Source organism: Malurus melanocephalus, unplaced genomic scaffold (assembly GCF_030028575.1).
Source record: "Malurus melanocephalus ecotype Western Australia unplaced genomic scaffold, MMel_1.1 scaffold_358, whole genome shotgun sequence".
Taxonomy (NCBI): domain Eukaryota; kingdom Metazoa; phylum Chordata; class Aves; order Passeriformes; family Maluridae; genus Malurus; species Malurus melanocephalus.
This window is the reverse complement of record NW_026623590.1, coordinates 1-18,691: the sequence shown is the minus strand read 5'-3', so window position 1 is coordinate 18,691 and position 18,691 is coordinate 1. Positions and strand designations below refer to the sequence as shown.

The window sequence follows — 18,691 nt, the reverse complement described above, 5'->3', positions numbered from 1 at the left end:
CTTGTAAAACTTGCTCATCCCTGCAAGGATTTATGTCTGGACGTACCTGAGCCAGTATTCAGGAACTTWGCCTGAAGGTGGGCAAGGAATTCAATAGAAATGCAGGAAAACTACTCGAGGAAACAGAATCTGCCATGCAAATCCAGCGGGTTAAGAAGGACGTGATTTGTGAAGGTTTTAAATTTTAACCCATTTTTTTGAGTTCCTCGGTCCATTTTGGAGGGTGAATTATAGCAAAGATAAGAAAAGGACAGATTTAATGTCAGAATTCAGGTATTTCGAGGCASAAACCTGGAGAATTTATACTCCAGGTGTCAGGAGGGACGGCAGCAGTAAAGTCACGGCAATGTCAAGAAAGCAGCCAACGTTTGAAATGCSATGCAGCTCATTTTGGGATGTGCTGCGGGCTCTGATAGACACAGGCTTCCAAAAAAATGGAAATAAATTGTCCAGACAGATGTTGCCTTTGGGTCCAGAGCTGCTGCAAGGGAATGTGCCGTGGCAGATGTTGGAAAAAGGGTTTGTAGCCTGGATGGAGGGATCACCCCAGAGATGTGAGGGGTTTTCTCACCAGGAATGTGCTCAGTGCCCACCCTGGAGCACAGGAGAGCAGCGATGTGAAAGCAGCAGGAGATCCTTCTGCATTGAACTGATGTGAAAATAAACACCAGGATGATGTTTCATGATATTATTGAGGTTTAGGGAAGAATTGATTGGTTTTTAAAACTCTGGAGTTAGCCAGGCTGCAAGTTCGGTGTTTTTAATTTACATTTCAATTGTATTTTCCTTCATTCTTTGAACTGATTCTGGGGTTGTGGCAGACAGCTGGSAGTGAGTTTGGTGTAAATTCCAACCTAATGTTTATCTAAATTGCATGCCAGTATAAAGCTCAAGAAAATCAGGTATTTCTTTATCAGGAATTCAGTATGTGGTTTTCTATTTTCTATGAATTTTAATCTATAAGGTGCTAATGACCTTTTTTCAATAACATTTTATTATGGTACCTCATTTATCAAGCTAAAAGATTTTTTTATGTGATGTTAAAAGTCACATAAATTTGATCTTCCATTCACAGCCCACTTACTTAACTGGGTGTTTGATTAAAGGTGCTTTTGGCTTGAACACAATTCAAAGGTACTTTTGGCTTGAAATCAGTTAACTTAAAATATTTTTGAGGTAATTACCGCACAAATATCAACGGCAAATGGTTCCAATATCATCTTCTGTGCAAKAATATGTATATATAACATTATTCCTGCATTTTCTCCCAAAAAAATCATCCATTGGATTTGTTACTCAACAGCTGGGCATTCTGGGAAAATTAAACTTTGCCAACTCGTTCYGCTCTTCTTTGCTAAAGGGCCATTGTCAAAGATGCTTTGTTTGCCATAAAGGAAGATTTGCAGTGGCAGTTTTATGTAACAACAATAATATTAATTTGAATTATTTTTGTAAGAATCTCAGAGCATCTGGGGAAGATCATCTGCATTATGTTGACCTTACAGATGTTCAAGTTGATTCATGGAGGAATTCAGTAATTTGCCTGTGCCCATGCAGKGAACAACCAGCAGAGAAGAATAGAATCAGCTCATAGATTATTTTCACATGAAATGTTTCAGCTCCATTTTTAAAACTGGTGCATTTTTCCTGGGAATATTAACCCGTATCTCTAACTGAGACAGCACGGTTCACATCTTGGATGCAAAAGCTGAAAAATTATTTGAAATTTCATGCAAAATTAAGGAAGGTTAATGTAATACTTTGTTTTTAATGTCAGTAAAGGTGTAAGCAAATACCCCAAAGAACCCATGGGGTTGTGTACATTTGGGGAGTTTAACCTTGATGATCCTGGAATTGCCATAGAATTATGGAATGGGTTGGGTGGGAAGGGGCATCCCATTCCAGCCCCACCATGGACAGGGAMACCTCCCACCAYCCCAGGGTGCTCCAGCCTGRCTTTGGACACTGCCAGGGATCCAGGGGCAGCCACAGCTTCTCCAGGAATTCCAACCCAGCCCCTCCCCACCCTCCCAGGGAACAATTCCTTCCCAAAATCCCATCCATCCCTACYCTGTRGCAGTGGGAAGCCATTCTCCCMRTTTTAAACAATTGATTCAAACTCATAAAAATCCAAAACTGTGGGAGAAGGTCTGCAGAGGCTCTTCAGGGCTTCTCCTGGGGAAGAGGTGCTTTTGGAAGAAATAAACCCTTTCTCTTGAGCCCCCTCCCCAGAGAATCCCATACCCTGCACAGCTGGAGAGCTGCCTTTGCCCCTCCATGAAGGAGATGTGCATGGAGAGCACTATAAATGCTTTTTTTTTTTTACTATATAAATTGTAAATGTGTAAGATGATCCCAGCCTGCCTCTCTGCAAGAACCCACACCCACCCTGGGAAACCCCAACCTCAGAGGTTTGAGGAGAAGAGCAGAAGCAGCCTGACTCTGTAACATTTATTTCAAATTAATTTTCTGCCATCCAGCTCCAGCAGTTCATTTTTCCTACTGAATAGGATCTAATAAGACCTAATAGGTGATAAATCAGGTTCTCAGTTTCGGGCATTAAGGAGCTGCAGTGCTGTGTTCTGTGAAACCAGGAAGGTCTCCAGCTCTCTGTTCCACAACAAGCAGGGCATTAAATAGTCTTAAATCATCAGCCTGTCCCTTCCTCAGCTGCAGGACCACTCCCGAGGCTGGGAAATTTCACAATGAGGGATCATTCTTTATGGCAAACTCTGTGGCTGCGAGCGAAGCAATTTAAAAAACACTTTAGGAGAGTGGTTCCTGCGTGCTGCTCCTGTTACAAATCACTCGGCCCCAGTGTTTACCAAATGTGCAGTTTAACTAATACAGATGGGTTATCAAATTATCCTGATGTAAACAGATCGAGAGGTTGTTTCCTCTCGACAAATCCATTAGGAACTAACAACGGAATGGGATTATTTACTCAGCATCTATTCATTCCCACTAATTTGGCACAGCGTTATTAGCGCTGAAGCTTTACACACAAAACACTCCAATTCTAAGGGTAATTCGATAATGCAAGATGTAGCTGATCCATTTTTTATAGCAAAAAGGTGAAATGAACTTTTATTCCAACAGCCTGATCCTTATCCAGCAAATGGCAAAGCGCATCCATCCCAATTGAGAGCAACCCCATTTCTGCAGAAGGTTTAGATGAGCCTGGGGTTTGTTATCCTTGGCTCTCTGACCCTCCCCTCCAAAGGCTTTATTCTTCCAAGGGCTSTTTTTTCCTAAGTTTAAATCTGACCAAGCTTTAGGCAGGTTCAGCAGAAGCTGCTGCTGSAGCTCACAGCACAGGGGGTCACCAGATCAGATGGGGTGTCTTGGTTGGTTGAAGTCACACAAACCCATCCAAGCTCTTCCCTCAATCCAGTGGGGGATGTTTGCACAAAGTGCTTTTCCAAAAATATCCTGGAAGGGATAACCTCCAGCAGGAAGATGGGGATCAGGAAGGACCGGTGTTCAACCCAGAGAGGAGAAGGCTCCAGGAGAACTCAGAGTGGTCTTGCAGRGCCTAAAGGGGCTCCAAGAGAGCTGGAGAGGGACTGGGGACAAGGGACGGAGGGACAGGACACAGGGAATGGCCTCCAGTGCCAGAGGGCAGGGATGGATGGGATTTTGGGCTGGAATTTTTCCCTGTAGGGTGGGCAGCCCTGGCACAGGGTGCCCAGAGAAGCTGTGGCTGCCCCTGGATCCCTTTGAGTGCCCAAGGCCAGGCTGGACATTGGGGCTGGGAGCAGCCTGGGACAGTGGGAGCTGTCCCTGCCATGGCAGGGGTGGCACTGGGTGATCTTTAAAGTCCCTTCCCACCCAAACCAGTCTGGGATTCCACGATTTTATGGTCATGGGACTTGCCAGCCCAGGTTTGGATGATATTTCCTGGGGATGAGGAGTTTCCCACATGTTGGTGCCTGCCCTGCTGAGTCAGATAAYGCTGGCTGACTCCACGGGCAGTGATGTGTGCATTGACTGCCCTGCACAAGAACGGAGAAAATATTGAATTCCGAGGAGGAGGAAGGGAAGCACAGCTTTGCTTCTCACCCCAATCGATCCCACTCTTGTGGGTGCTGAGGATTCTTAAAGAAGGAGAAAATGAAGTTTCAGTTGTTGTCAGAGGCAGCAGTGAAAATTGCCTTTGCAGTTCCAGCTGATTGAACGAAGTTTTATTTCTTTCTTCTCTAAAAGCAGACAGGAGATAAAACACTCACCCCCTGTATTTTGTTTGTGCATCTTCACACCAGCATTTTGCTGCTGGAGGATTAACACCGATTGCGCTTGGATTTGTTATTTACAGCTTTAACCTGGGGCCACCTTGCCTTTATTGAGCAGGGAAATCACAAATTGGCCTTGCAGGACGTAAGGGCAGAGCTTTTAACGTGGGGAGTCTCTGGCTGCTCAGTGGTGTCTTCTGATGTACAAAATGGGGTCAGCACAAAGCGTTTCCATCTCAAAAGCATCGAACACCCCGCGAGTTCCAGCTCGGCCAGAGCTCTGCYCTCGCCTGCTGGGGCATCCCACACCCACTGCAAGAGGGGTCTGGAGGGGCTGGAGCGTGTCCAGGGCAGGGAATGGAGCTGGGAATGGTCTGGAGCCCCAGGAGAGGCTGAGGGAGCTGGAAAGGGGCTCAGCCTGGAGCAAAGGAGGCTCCGGGGGGACCTTGTGGCTCTGCACAACTCCTGACAGGAGGGGACAGCCGGGGGGGTCGGGCTCTGCTCCAGGGAACAGGGACAGGAGGAGAGGGAACGGCCTCAGGCTGGGACAGGGAGGGTCTAGTCTGGACATTTGGAACAATTTCTCCATGGAAAGGGTTCTCCAGCCTTGTCCCAGCTGCCCAGGGCAGGGGTGCAGTCCCCATCCCGGCAGGGATTTCACAGCCCTGTGCATGTGGCCCTTGGGGACACGGGGCAGTGGTGGCCTGGGCAGTTTGTTTTCTGTATTGAACCCAGGGTTTAGGCTGGATATTTGGGAACAATTTCTCCATGGAAAGGGTTCTCCAGCCCTGTCCCAGCTGCCCAGGGCAGAGGTGGAGTCCCCATCCCTGTGTGCTCAGTAAATCTGTGGATGTGGCCCTTGGGGACATGGGGCAGTGGTGGCTTTGGCAGTGCTGGGGGAATGGACCTCTATGGTCCTGAGGTTTTCCCAGCCTTCATCATTCCATGATTTTCTGTTCCTCTCTTCTGCATTTCCCTGGCTCCGTGCAGGGTTGGAGCAGGAGGAGTAAATCAGGGATTATTTACAGAATCATGGAATTGTTTAGTTTGGAAAAGCCCTCCAGGACCATCGAGCCCAACCATCCCCAGCACTGCAAGGCCACCACTGCCCCGTGTCCCCAAGGCCACATCCCATTGCCTGAATGTTGTTCTGCTGCTGTTGTCGTTCATTTAGGCAAAGCAAAATGCTCAAATGTATTTAGGATTTCTAGACCTGACCCTATAAATGCATTTTAAAGGAATTTTGAACCACCCTTAACTTTCTGCGCCGTCCAAAGCAGCTTCCCAATAAACCCTGTGTTTGTAACCTGAAATTCCCTGGCAGGAGTCCATTTAAACAGCTGTCACCACCCCATAATTATCATCTGCCACAGACTAATATTTACTTTTTTAATTCATTTCAAACCCCTTTGTTTCACTGTGTACAAATTAAGAACTAAGTGTGGTGTGCTGGTCCCTGAATGCGTGATTGCAATTAAGGTGGTGCCTTGCAGAAATAATACACGGAGGGTTAATTTGGACCACGAGCTGCTTTTCATTCTGCTTTTGTGTTTCTCTACAAGTGAATTATCCGAGGGTGGCGCTGAGAAAACCACAGTTCTTTGTAGCTGAGCTCTAAGGTTGTGTTTTTAATGGGAGTGTTTTTAATGAGGGCTCAGAGCCTGAATTGTTGATGCAAAGCAGATGAGTTCTGTTTGCTCATTCTGTGAGAGGTGAGAGGCTCTGAGCGGTGCTTGTGGCCCCAGTCCTGAACTTTCCTAAAGCAAATTAGGGAATTTCTGATGGAAATGGCAGCACCTGAAGAGTTCAGTCACAGGAGGTCTCTGCACAGGTCTCTGTTTTTCTGTTTTCAGCAGCATTTGGCTCTTAAAGATTTGATGATGCCTTGGGAATAAAAATGTGATATATAAAAATATTATCTGTTTTGTCACGAAATACAAATGTGAGTGAATGTAACCTAAATGAATAATTCCCTGTCACAGAACAGAATTGGAGTGGTGCCAGCATTTCATTCCCAGTCTTGGACTAAATCACAATTTTTGAGGCCCATTTGCACCTTTAAATGCTCTGTGGGGTCTAGAAGAAGCATCTAACTTTTAAATATGAATAAAATGAGAATTTCCAAGTTTTAATACAGCAAAATTAATCTGAAGGTAGATACAGGTTTTTTAAAAAACCCAAACTCTTTACTGTTTACCCCAGTAAAATTTAAATTACTCAACATAAACAGCAAGGGAGAGAGGCTTCAAAAAATGAGAGAAAAGGAAAAAGTTCTTAAAATTAGGAGGAAAAAAATCTCAGTTGACATTTTTAGGGGAAAAAAATTGCTATAATTTGTGAAACACTTATTGCATGTTGTCTTTTAGAAATACTGTTTTTAACTGTATTTAAACCAGGAAGAAAAAGTTCGTTTCCTGATTTATCCATCCCTAATTCTTAAGCAGTGACTCTCAAACCACTTGGGCCTCTGGGTGTGATCAAAAGCAAAAGATTTTGAAGGTTTTTGTGTGGCTCTTGTGACACTATAAATGATCCCAGGTTTGTGTGCTGCCACTTTTGCTCTCCTTTGGGCTCAGTTTTCAGGGATCAGCATTTGGGTATTGCTGATGTTAAAGGTGGAATTGCATAAAACCTGGACAACCTGTGTGTGCTGTTCTGCTTTTCATTTCTCTGGAAAAAAAACCCAGGAAATGGTGCTTTTTACCTTACATAAACCTTTGATCCCATTGATCAGTGCTGGCCCACATCACTCCTGCCTGGTGCCAGCCTTTCCATAATTTCTGCTGCAGATGGAGCTGAAAATTCTGGCAAATCTGCTCTGCACAAGCATCGATATCAGTTGGAAAAGCAGATTTTTCCTTGCCCTTCCGGAGTCATTGGATCCCTCTGTTTCCCAGTGTTGTTCCCTGATCCCACTGAGCTTATTCCTGGTTTTGTTAGTCCTCCATCCCTGACATCCTGGTGTTGAGTGCTGCCCATCCCACAGGGATTTGGCTGCTCAAACCTCAGCACCAGCCAAGGAGAAGGAATTCTGGGTTGGTTTTGTGAGAATCTGTGGCTCAGATGTGCTGGAATGGTGAGCCTGGARCAACCTGGGCTAGGGAAGGTGGCCCTGCCCATGGGATGGGATCATCTTTAGGGTCTTTTCCAACCCAAACCTTTCTGGGATTCTGTAATATAATCCTATCAAGTGAGGATTATATTATTAAATGATGGCTTTAGGTGTTACTCAGTATAACAGCATTGGTTAAAAACAATAATAAAAATCAAGGTGAACATTTGGTTTGGATGGATTTTCTGGGTGAGAAAATCTGTCAGGGCTAATCTGAATTGTTCCCCACTTTGCTTTTTTTTTTTTTGCTTCTATGAGCCCATCAAATAATTGCAGTCTACTCCAAGAGAAGCTGCTGGCTTTCAGTGCCATTGGCATTATAAATTATCCATCTGGAGAGAGCCAAACTGTGTAATTCAGGCCAGGGGAGAACATAAAAGGAGCATAAATGGTGCAGAAATGTTTTTTGGGCCTGGTGCCCAGCTCTGCTTTGCCCCAGTGCTGGAGAACCAGGCCAGGGACATTGATTTCTGTGGCGGGACTGCCTGGTTGTCTTGTCCTTGTGAGGCTCAGGAATGTTTTTCCATGTGGGAATTGCCTTCCCTGGCACTTTACCCCCCTGTGTGCTGTGGGGTTGGTGCTGCTCCAGTGTGCTGTGTCCTGCTGTGCTGCTGGAGTCAGGAGCTTCCCAAACAAGGGTCATTCCCAAATTCCAGCCAAACCAGCCTTCATGGTTTTGGAGATGCATTTATTGCCGTGTACACATTAAAACAAAATTTTCCATGGCATGGAAAAGTGAGGATTCCCCCAAGAGCAGCTGTACCTGGAGGTGTTTCACTGTCTCAAATTCAGTTCTCAGAAATCAAATTTTAGTCTTGTAGTGCTCTGAAGTATTGTTTGTGTTTCAAAAGCCAGAGAATTTCCTGTCGTTTTAAAAATCGTTTATCCATGCAGCATAATTTAGTAGCTTAAAGAGCTTTCTTGGGATTAGCAGAGAGAGTGAAATTAAAGTATTGCATAAAAGAAATTGCAGAGAACCTGATTTCATTGAATCCCACAATGGTTGGGTTGGGAGGGACTTCAAAGCCCACCCAGTGCCACCCCTTCCATGGCAGGGACACCTCCCACTGTCCCAATGTCCAGCCTGGCCTTGGGCACTCAAAGGGATCCAGGGGCAGCCACAGCTTCTCTGGGCACCCTGTGCCAGGGCTGCCCACCCTCCCAGGGAAGGATTTACATCCACAATTACATTTCATGATTTGTTTTATATAAACCACTCTTGATCCAGGCCGTTGTCCCATTGACACACTTGGCCGTGGTTTTGTGACCCCGGCTGTGTTTCCTCTCAGGCTTTGATTTCCCCAGGCAGAAGCTGATCCCAGCTGTGAAATTCCAGCAAGGATTGGCACATCTGAGCCAGCACCAAATCCTGGCCTTGAGCCCACGCAGGGGCTGCTCTTGGTGGGATCCCTGCTTAGAGGATATTCCTTGGTGGGATCCCTGCAGATGGAGCTGCCTGTGGGGTCAGGAATGTCCCTAAAACAGAGAAAAACCCCACTGTTGATGGTATTCTGTGCCTTGCAGGGCTGGTTTTGTGCTGATCATCTGTGACTGTTCAGGGTGCAGTTCCTCATGTGCAGGATGGTTTAACCCTTCCCACAGCAGCCAGAAATCCTGCTCAGAGCCAAAAGGGCTGCCTTCCCTTCATCCTGGGGGATTGCAATCCCAGCAGCTATTGAAGCATCCCATTGTAGCCTTTATCCCATTGCTGTCTCACTGCTTCCCTGAGCATCAGGCAGGATACTCTTGGGATACTCTGAGGATGAGGTGGGAGGAGCAGCAGAGCAGGATCCTGCACAGAGGTTAACAACTGGGCAGGATTCTCATTTGTCCCTCCTTCACATACCCCACTGCCTCCCTCAACCCTTTTGTGTCACTTTAATATCCGAGAGCCACCCTTGGGATCAAACACAGGCTTACCTAAAGCTGCAGGAAGATTTTTTCCCCCCTTTGCCAGCATTAGTGTTCCCCTCACAAAGCTGCCAGCCGTGAAAGCAGCCGTGGCACAGCAGCTGCTGCGCTTTATCCCGCTCATCTCGTCCAAGAAATCCCATTTTAACCTCTTCCCAGGGACTCTCTGTCATGTGTGTCTGCTGGAGAGATGGAGCCTGGTTTTGTGAGTGTTCAGCTCTGCTGTGCTTGTGATTGCTTGTGTTGGAAAATCAGAGGTGTAGGGATAATTCAGCTCCCATAGGGACTTTCACAATGAACTTCACATTTTGGGGGAAACTCCTGCAAATGGAATTTCTGTGCACACCTGAGTGGTGACCCCAGCACTTATAACCCAACCTTTAGATTTCTCCTTCACCTGCAGATTGCTTTCTTTTTCCTCATTGCTATTCCCTGGTGGAGGTTGATAAATTCAATACCTGCAGGAGGAAATGGAGATTCTTTTCCAAGCACCATCACCACGTTTGTTTAGCTGGGTGCAATTGTCTTCCCAGTTGATGGCAAGATTGATGAGGATGCCAAATAATGTGGAATGTAGCAGATCAGTCCTATTGATTTATCCATAAGTAGCTAAAGTGGTCTTAATCAGCTCCAGTATCCATGGAAATGGGGAGGGAGCAGAGGATGGAACAAGGGAGGTTCCCCTGCTACAAACCATGAGGCACTGTCAGATATTTGAAAATATTTCAGTATTGAAATATTTGAAAATATTTTGCCAAATTCAGCCAGAACTTCCTTGCTTTACAGGAAAGTTTACCTTTCCCAACCTTTTGATTAATTACTTCTTTTGTAATTATTTCTCTTTCCAGAGTGAATGTTGGTGTGAAAAGCAGTACAATGGGAAAAAAAAAATCCTTTGCTTTGTTGATTTTTACCACTGCAAAAAGTGGCTGAATTCCCATGTAAAATAGAGTCAAAGCAAAAACTGAGGTGATGGGAAACTGAGGGCTCCCAAAATGATCTGGGCTCCAAAGAATCTGGTCTGGAGCACAATCCTGGGTATAGAAACAGTGTTGGAACCTGGTTGTAAACATCCCTAACAGGGAATTTGTGAGGAAAACCTCCACTTGTGTCCTGGGGTCCAGCTGCATCCCAGCCTGCTGCTGATGGAGAGATTTGTGGGTGTTTTCTAAACTTCTGGTGGAGCTCTCAGGGCTGTGCTGTTCCAGCATCATTGGACATTGAGGTGATCAAAAACCAGCACAGAATTCCCAGAGAAGCTGTGGCTRCCCCTGGATCCCTGGACATTGGGACASTGGGAGGTGTCCCTGCCATGGTGGGGCTGGAACTGGATGGGATTTAAGGATCCCAAACCATTGTAGGATTCCCTGATGCTTCCAAAGGAGAAGATGATGATTTCTGTTCCTAGCAAAGGCTTTGTGTGTTTTATTGAGCACTGCACTACAATGAAATGCTTGTTTAATAACTCACCTGATGGCAGAGATCCCTTCCAGCAGCACTGCAACAAATGACGTTTGTTCTAAATTACAAGCTCTGTTTTTTTGCCAGCTGCAACAATGGAAATTCTCTTGGAATTCAGCAGGCCTCCTCTTTGGAATATTAACTTCTGAGCAGAGGAATGGCAATGCTGGCTACTTGCAAGGGATGCTGCTTTGCCAGCACTACAGCCTTAGCTAAAGCCTCCTAAATTAAAATGTCTGCAGCATTTCCATGAGAAAACATAATTTCCAAGCTTTTATTACTCTGCCATAAAATTCTTTAGGTGCTAAAATTGAGTAGGTGCAATTCTATCCATGGAGTTTGATTTTAGATAAAATTCCAGGCAAAGTTGCTTTGGAAAAGAGGATGGGAGGCTAAAGCCTGCACTCAAAGTCATTCAAAAATCACAGCTGAGATCTCAGATGAGAAAGATAACCCTGTCACGGGTTATCCAAGCAGATCCCAATCCTTGGAAAGACCCAAATCCCACCTGGACACAGCTCCAGCGGCACCTTGGAAACACAACGCAGCCTCTGGCAGGGCTCTGGTTCTCTGTAGGCAGCCCCAGGTTCATCCTTCAGCTTCTGTAACTCCTCTATTTCTCATTCCTCCATCCCTTTTGTGCTGGAGGATGCCCAGCCCGGAATACAAATGCGGGGGTGATTAGAGATGAAGCGCTGAAGCCGCCTCTGCAATATTTGTTGGAAAAATAGGTTAATGAAGTGACGGGAGCACCTGGGCCGTGTGGAGCATTGTCAGGAGATGATGCTAATGGGGATATTTAGTGCGAGTCTTCTTTGGGATTACTCTCTGCTATTATCATCCTCAGCCCAGGAATTGGAATTCAAAAGGCAGCAAATGATCAAGGATTTAGTTTCTTTTTCTTTTTTTTTTCCCCCTTTTTTTTTCTAAGTTTTGACTGCTCTTTAGCCTGCTGGATTCGAGGATATTACACAGAATCTTTTAAACACTTAGAAAATGCTTTTTAAGAGAGAGAAAGAGATGGACTGGGAAGGGATGTGTAAATGGAAAGAAGTGTTAAATTAAATTCATTTTGGGAAGGCTCCTTCGTGTTGGGTGTAGAGTGCAAAGTATTGAGATCGCTGGGAGAGAAAAGAGAAAAATTTGGGAAGGGAGAAAAATGGGGAAGATGCAAGGATATCTTCAGGCTGAGATTTTGGATTTCTGTTGCTGGTGAGACACTGGTGAAGGACCTCAAATCCTGAGATGTTCTGGGGCTCTCACTCCAGAAGGGATCTGGAGGGGCTGGAGSKKKYCMRGGSMRGGRAWSGRRSYKGGGAAGGGTCTGGAGCCCCAGGAGGGGCTGAGGGAGCTGGAAAGGGGCTCAGCCTGGAGMAAAGGRGGMTCMKKKGGGAYCTTGTGGCTCTGCACAACTCCCTGACAGGAGGGGACAGCCGGGGGGGTCGGGCTCTGCTCCAGGGAACAGGGACAGGAGGGAGAAAGCAGCCTTAAGGCAGGAGACATTTAGGCTGAATATCAGAGGAAAATTCCTTTTTTAAAATTCCTAAGTAAGAAAAATAGTTATTTAAAACGTGCTGTGCGGGATGGAGGCGTTACAGAGTACATGGAGGTGTTGGAGGTGGTGGCTGCTCAGAGGCTTTGCTGTGCTGTGCTTTTGGTGCCTTCCTGAGCATTTGTGGGGTTTGGGGTCTGTATTGGGATTTCAGGGTCTGGGGCTGGTGTTTCCCCCACATCCTGACTGGATGAGTGGTGTCTGTCTGCTGTGAGCACACGGAATTTGTCTCCAGAGGAGCAGCAGCTCAGGCACGGAGAGCTGGTGATGTGCAGGAAGGCTGATCATCTGCAATAAAGCATTCATTATCCTTCCATCTAAATTAACTGAAATGACATCATAATGGTGCCTTTTAGAACCTCACTCCAATTCCCTCTTTTTTATCAAATTATCAGCTAAACTGAAATTATTTTAAGCTGTATCTGTGCATTCTTGTTTAGATAATTATTCTGCCATTAAGGAAGTAATTTGTTCATTCTTTTTTCTTCTTTTTTTTTTGCTGTTTGCTTAAGGAAAAACAGTTGGGAGGACATTCCTGACTTCATTGTTTCTTCTTTTCTTATCAGAAATACTTTGCATAAACACTCTCAATGTAAATCTGAATCCCTGGGTGTTGGAGCTAACTAAATAATGTGCAAAATGGCATAGGCTGTAAAAATATTTCCACTTTTGTAATATTTCTCTGTAGATAATTTCTCCAGAGCAGTTTGGTGTGTGCTCCCTGATGGGAGAGGAGTGCTGCAGCATCCTGCATCCAGCTTTCCTCAGCTCCTGGAGGAAAGGCTTCCCAACCATGTGAGGAGCTGAGGGAGAGAAAATGGAGCACAGAGTGTCTTTAAACACGAGGGCTGGACTAATTAGGAGGGAGAATGATGGAATAAAATCAGCTAAACTTGAGAAAGAGGGAAACAAATGAGTTGTTGGGCACAGTGATTCCTGTAACATTTATAAATCGAATCCCTCTGTCCCTCCTTCATTTACAATTGCCACTGGAAGTCAGGATTTGATGTATGTTTTCAGCCTGCTGGAGGCAGGGAGGGTGTTTGGAAGGAAAAAAAGGACATTTTGGAAAACTACAGAGTGAAAAACCTTTCATTTTTACATCATTTGGTGAAGGAATCTCTGCATCCACAAACCAGTTAAGCACATGTGGGCCTGGTAGAAGAGAATAAATAAATTAATAATAATAATAATAACAGGAAGCATTCCAAGAAGTCAGGAGTGACAGTTGATGTCAGTTCATGAAGCAGCAGCACGTTATGGGATGGATTAACTCTGGAGTGAGAGCTCTAAATGGGGAGAAATTATGGAAGAAATGAGTTCTGCCTAAGGCAGGGCAAGGCGAGCGTGCCCAGGCAGGGCACTGGTATTTGCTAACCTGGATTTTTGGGTTGGCTTTTTGGTTTTTATTGAAAATATCTGCTCTTTATAACCTTGTCAGGAAATACATAAACAGGGATGAARTTCCAAAAAATCCTGATGTTGGWGAGAAGGTTCCAGGGAGAGCTTAGAGCCCCTTCCAGGGCCTAAAGGAGGGACACGACAAGGGGGAGTGGCTGTAAGGTGGAAGTGAATGGATTTAGGTGGGATATTGGGCAGGAATTGTTTCCTGGAGGGTGGGCAGCCCTGGCACAGGGTGCCCAGAGAAGCTGTGACTGCCCCTGGATCCCTTTGAGTGCCCAAGGCCAGGCTGGAGCACCCTGGGGTGGTGGGAGCTGTCCCTGCGATGGCAGAGGTTGGATGGGATGAGCTCTGAGGTCCCTTCCAACTGAAATTATCCTGATTTGATTCAGTGGAAGGTCTCTAAACAGAATAAGAGGACAGTCCCTGCCTCAGAGGATCAAACTGTAACAGAAGAGACAACAGAGCTCTGTGGATGCCCTTGGAGCCATCCCCATCCCACCCATCCCTGGGGCTCACACAAAAATCCCCTCTGTTGATTTTATTCTTTGGTAGATTTTTATGCCCTTCTTTCTTCCACATATCCCGAAGTGACTTCCTTCTGTAATCATATTCCTTCTATTCCAATCACAGCATAGGAAATGTTAATTTCCTTCTTTTAATTGGCTTGATAAAGTCTTTTGTCTCACAAATCTTTCCCAATGCATTTGGATTAGGTTTTGTTGTCTTACATGGCAGCAGAGTCCATTGTGTTGGCTTCCAGACTCCGAACTTCTCCCTTTTTCAAGGTTTAACTTTTGTGGCTTTTCCTGCCATGGATAATAAATTCTTTTGTCCGTTGAAACTGAATTTCAAGAAGAGCACTTTTTTTGATGGGCACGCAACTGGGAGCCAAAGCTCGTTATTAATTACAGCGAGATAAGGGCTGGCACCGCGAGTGATGCTCTCCATCAGAGGTTTTTCATTATTTGTCTCTTGGCCCAGCCGTGTCCAAGTCCACCTTTCATCCTTGAGAATGTTCCAGCAGCCAACTTCTTTCTTCTTCTGTACAGAGCTCTTGCTTTTGGGTTAATTCCACTTTTTCTGAAGGGCCGCTTTTCGCTCCGTTTCCCATTTTCCCTAACTTTTGACAGTGAAGTTACTGAAAACTGTCAGGAGCTGCTTTGGAGGAGGAGGAGGATTTAAGTAACACCTGGAATGATAAAATATTTCTGCTTCCTCTTTCAATTTTTATTTGGGCATAAACCTGAACCGTTTTTATATTCATGAGTTGCAGTAACTTCCCGGGTGATAACAAGCCACAACCCAGGTTACAGCCAAGGATTCATCCAGCACAGTTTTTCACTATTGAAGTGATCTCTTCAGAGCAGTGATTTTTCAACTTGCTGCTTCTTATTGCCAGTGCTGTAATAGATATTCTTAAAATTAACTTCATCAGATAAAAATCATCTTAATTTTGCTGTTGCTCTTGGCGCTGGAGGTGCTAAAATATCTCAAAAAGTGCTGTGAGGTTTGCCCTGGAGTTTGCTTTGCAAATGAAGGTAGACTGTAAAAATAATAGCAGTAATACTAGTAGTAATAGTAGAAGTAAAAAATAAAAATAAATAAATAAAACCTTTAAAGGATAGTGATGATAATGATGATGATGATGATGATGATGATGATGATGATGATGTTCTGTTGACTTTCTCTGGGATTCCTCCACTGACCTGTGTTAAGAAGTGTTTCACCCTGTCACACAAAGATTCAGTGCGTCATGAAATCAAATCAAAAATAAATTGGGATTTGAATAATTCAAAAATGAGCACTGAAATCTCTCTGTCTCCTCTTTGAATGTTCCCTTATGGAAAGCTGGAGGAATACCTGGCTTCCTAAAAACCCCCCTGATGCCCAGGGGTTGTTCAATTCCAGCTCCATCTGAACACACATTCTGTGCTCCGCTCCTTTTCCAGTGGCAAACACAGCAGAATCCGTATTTTTTCTTCTCTCTTGGTATTCACTGGAATTAATAACATAAGGCAAAAAATGAGAGTTACAATTTAAAGAAAAATAATGGTATATAAAGTAATGAGATTGTGCCAAAGCTTAATTAGATGGAGTCGATTGAATACATTACAGCGATGTCTTGAGGCACCATAATTAAGTTGTGGGCACAATCCTGCCTGAGTTGGAAACGTTTTTATCTGCATGAGGGAAGCAGCCTTGGATGGCCCCTGTCCCACGTTAAATTGCTGATTCTGAGGAGATGATTTACACACCTCATTGTATTATCAGCCTTCAAAAGCACAAAGAAATCAGGGCTAAGTCAGAGGATAAAAGTGTTGATTGTCTGATCACACAGATAGCTTGGCTTTCAATCTTGGTATGTGCTACAGCACAGTAATTGAACCGTAGATCTCAAATACACATATTTTACATCAGTGCAGGCTGGTAATTCAGCTCTTTTGTAAAATCTCCTAATGAAGCGTTTTCCCCAAAAAGGCACTGACAGAGATGCTGAATTATGGGCTGAAGGGCTGCAATTCCTCCTTGGGTGGGCTGGGTGCAAGTGAAGAGATGCCTCTGACATCTTAATTATAAAGAATAAATATATAAAATATACCTTCATATGTGTGGGTACTTAATTTTTATGTGTATTTCTTCGTATTTTATATATACTTTCAAATTTTAATTTTTTTGTACCTTCCTTGCTAAATTTAAGTTTCATTTTCACATTTGGTTCCCTTCTTTTTTCTCTGTAATTCTTCCATGGGGATGATCTGATTTTCTACTGCAGCAATGTCCCAGGCCATTCAAAATTTTTCCTTTATTAATTAATTTGAATAAATGAATAAATTAATACCCTCTCTTAGCATACTGGTGTCTTTATCCATTTATATAAATACATCAATATACACATAAATGATCTCTTGGCAACATGTTGCCCACATATTAATATATAAATATATAAATATGTAAATATATAAATATGTAAATATATAAATATATAAATATATAAATATATAAATATATAAATATATAAATATATTTATATTAAAATATATACAAACATATAAGTATATAAATATATAAATATATAAATATAAATAATGTCTCTCGCCATCATGTTGCCCATGTGTTATCTGCAGGCTTCATTTCTCTTGGATACCAGACTTTCAGCTAAATATTAAATATTTTTTTCAGATGAGATCACAAAGTATCTTAAATTCATTAAAAACCTTTTTTAAATTTATTTGTTTTAAATAATTCTGGCTTATTTTTTTATCAGCCTGGAGGAAATTAACTTTTTTTTTTTTTACAATAGTGAAATTTCTTTTTTAAGATTGGTTTTGGGGTGGAGGAAAAAAACCAAGCCCAGTAGATGTCAGGAGGGGTTTTCATCATTTTTGGGCCTCTGAGGAGGCACAAATCTCTCCCCCATCCTGCTCCAAAGAGAAGCTTATTTGTCTGGGCATTAGCTGCCAGCTGCACTGCATAAATTTCAAGTTTTCAGGGGGAATCTCGTGTTTGTTTTGAAAATGGAGATCAGGCTACCAAGGAATAATATGTTTATTTTGCAGCACCATGAATATGTAGTGCCCTACTTCTCCTGTGCCATTTGGTTTTCTCTTTTGTGCTTGTCAGGCCAGCTCCTTTTGCAATTTAAGAAGAATTTTAGAAACTCCATAAACTACAGTGGGTACTGAATTAGCATTTTAGAAGTAGAGCAATGAGCAAATGTTTTAAAGATTGTCCTTCAAGAGCATTTCTGTTGGGCTATAAGTGGATTTTTTTTTGCTCATGTGTTTAAAAACGTGTTTTGCTTGACCTTAAAATACAACCAGTTGCATGTCTGGGTTAGATACAACACCATAACTTTAAAAAAATATATATGTTGTTGTAATAAACTGAATTTTTAATGATCTCTTGATTATGAAAAGATATTTTAAAGCTAAGTGATTTTATCCCAAGCATTCCCTCTGTTTCTGCATATGCTAATTTCCTTGATTAATTTGGAGAACATCTGCCTGGAATTCTGTGCACTTAGCAGCAGTGAGATCACCCTGCTTTTCAAGGAACAGCCTCAAATTTCCCTTTGCAGACAGACTCAGAGTTTGTGTCTAATTGGGATGCCAAATATACAAAGGTAGCCCAGAAGAGTGTGTAATTATGTAATTTTCTCTTGATCTTTCAGAGTCTTCCTGCGAGCAATTAATCAGTATGCAGATATGCTAAACAAAAAATTCCTTGATCAAGCCAACTTTGAGTTACAGGTAAGAAAAAAAACCCCAGTTTTAATGAAATAAATGATATTAATGTAATAAATGATATTAATGTAATAAATTCCTGCCCTAAACATGTAATTTTGGAGGGTTTATTTTTCATTGTGAATCCCAGTTATCCCAGTTAAGCCATTCTGGGCTTGGCAGTTTGTGTGATCCATTCCTGGCTTGTCATGGAATCACAACATCACAGCAGGGTTTGGGTTGGGATTCTGCTCCAATCATAGAACACAAAAAGGATCGGGGTTTGTAGCTGGGAAATATTTGTTGGAAACATAAAGGCGACGAGGAGATGTATTAAGAATTTATCAAGAAACACCATCTCTGTGGTGTCTGTTCTTTGCTCCTTGAAATATTTATGTGCATAATTTAGAGACTTTTAAGTTGTTTTGTAGGTGTGCAGAGAAACATTTCAGAGAATTAATGGAACCTCTTCTTGTCATTTTGGGGGCTTTCAGCTCTGGAACAACTATTTCCACCTGGCTGTTGCTTTTCTCACACAAGAATCTTTGCAACTGGAGAATTTTTCGAGCGCTAAAAGAGCAAAAATCCTGAACAAGTAAGTCCTGCTCGTCACCCAAATTGTGGCCAAGAACCCTCAGCAAAGGAAAGCTGTCAAAAAGGGGGAAAAAAAACCCTGGAAATGAGAGCAGAACATGAAGATTTTGTTTAGAGTGATTTAAGGGTGGAAAAGACCTCTGAGATCATGGAGTCAAAGCATTAATCAAGGCCACCTCTGACCCATGTCCCCAAGGGCCAC

At 43.4% G+C, this 18,691-nt stretch overlaps 1 protein-coding gene across 3 annotated transcripts in view; it reads left to right on the top strand.

Moving 5' to 3' along the window:
- LOC130580732 (dedicator of cytokinesis protein 1) overlaps positions 1-18,526 on the top strand; it is a 174,163-nt gene extending 155,637 nt beyond the window's left edge. For all 3 annotated transcript variants that reach the window (XM_057378422.1, XM_057378420.1, XM_057378421.1), the window contains exons 30-31: positions 17,844-17,922; positions 18,390-18,526. In XM_057378422.1, the coding sequence (XP_057234405.1) occupies positions 17,844-17,922; positions 18,390-18,494 (184 nt within the window). In that variant the 3' untranslated portion in view covers positions 18,495-18,526. The remainder of the gene's footprint in view (positions 1-17,843; positions 17,923-18,389) is intronic.
- The last annotated feature ends 165 nt before the right edge of the window (positions 18,527-18,691 follow it).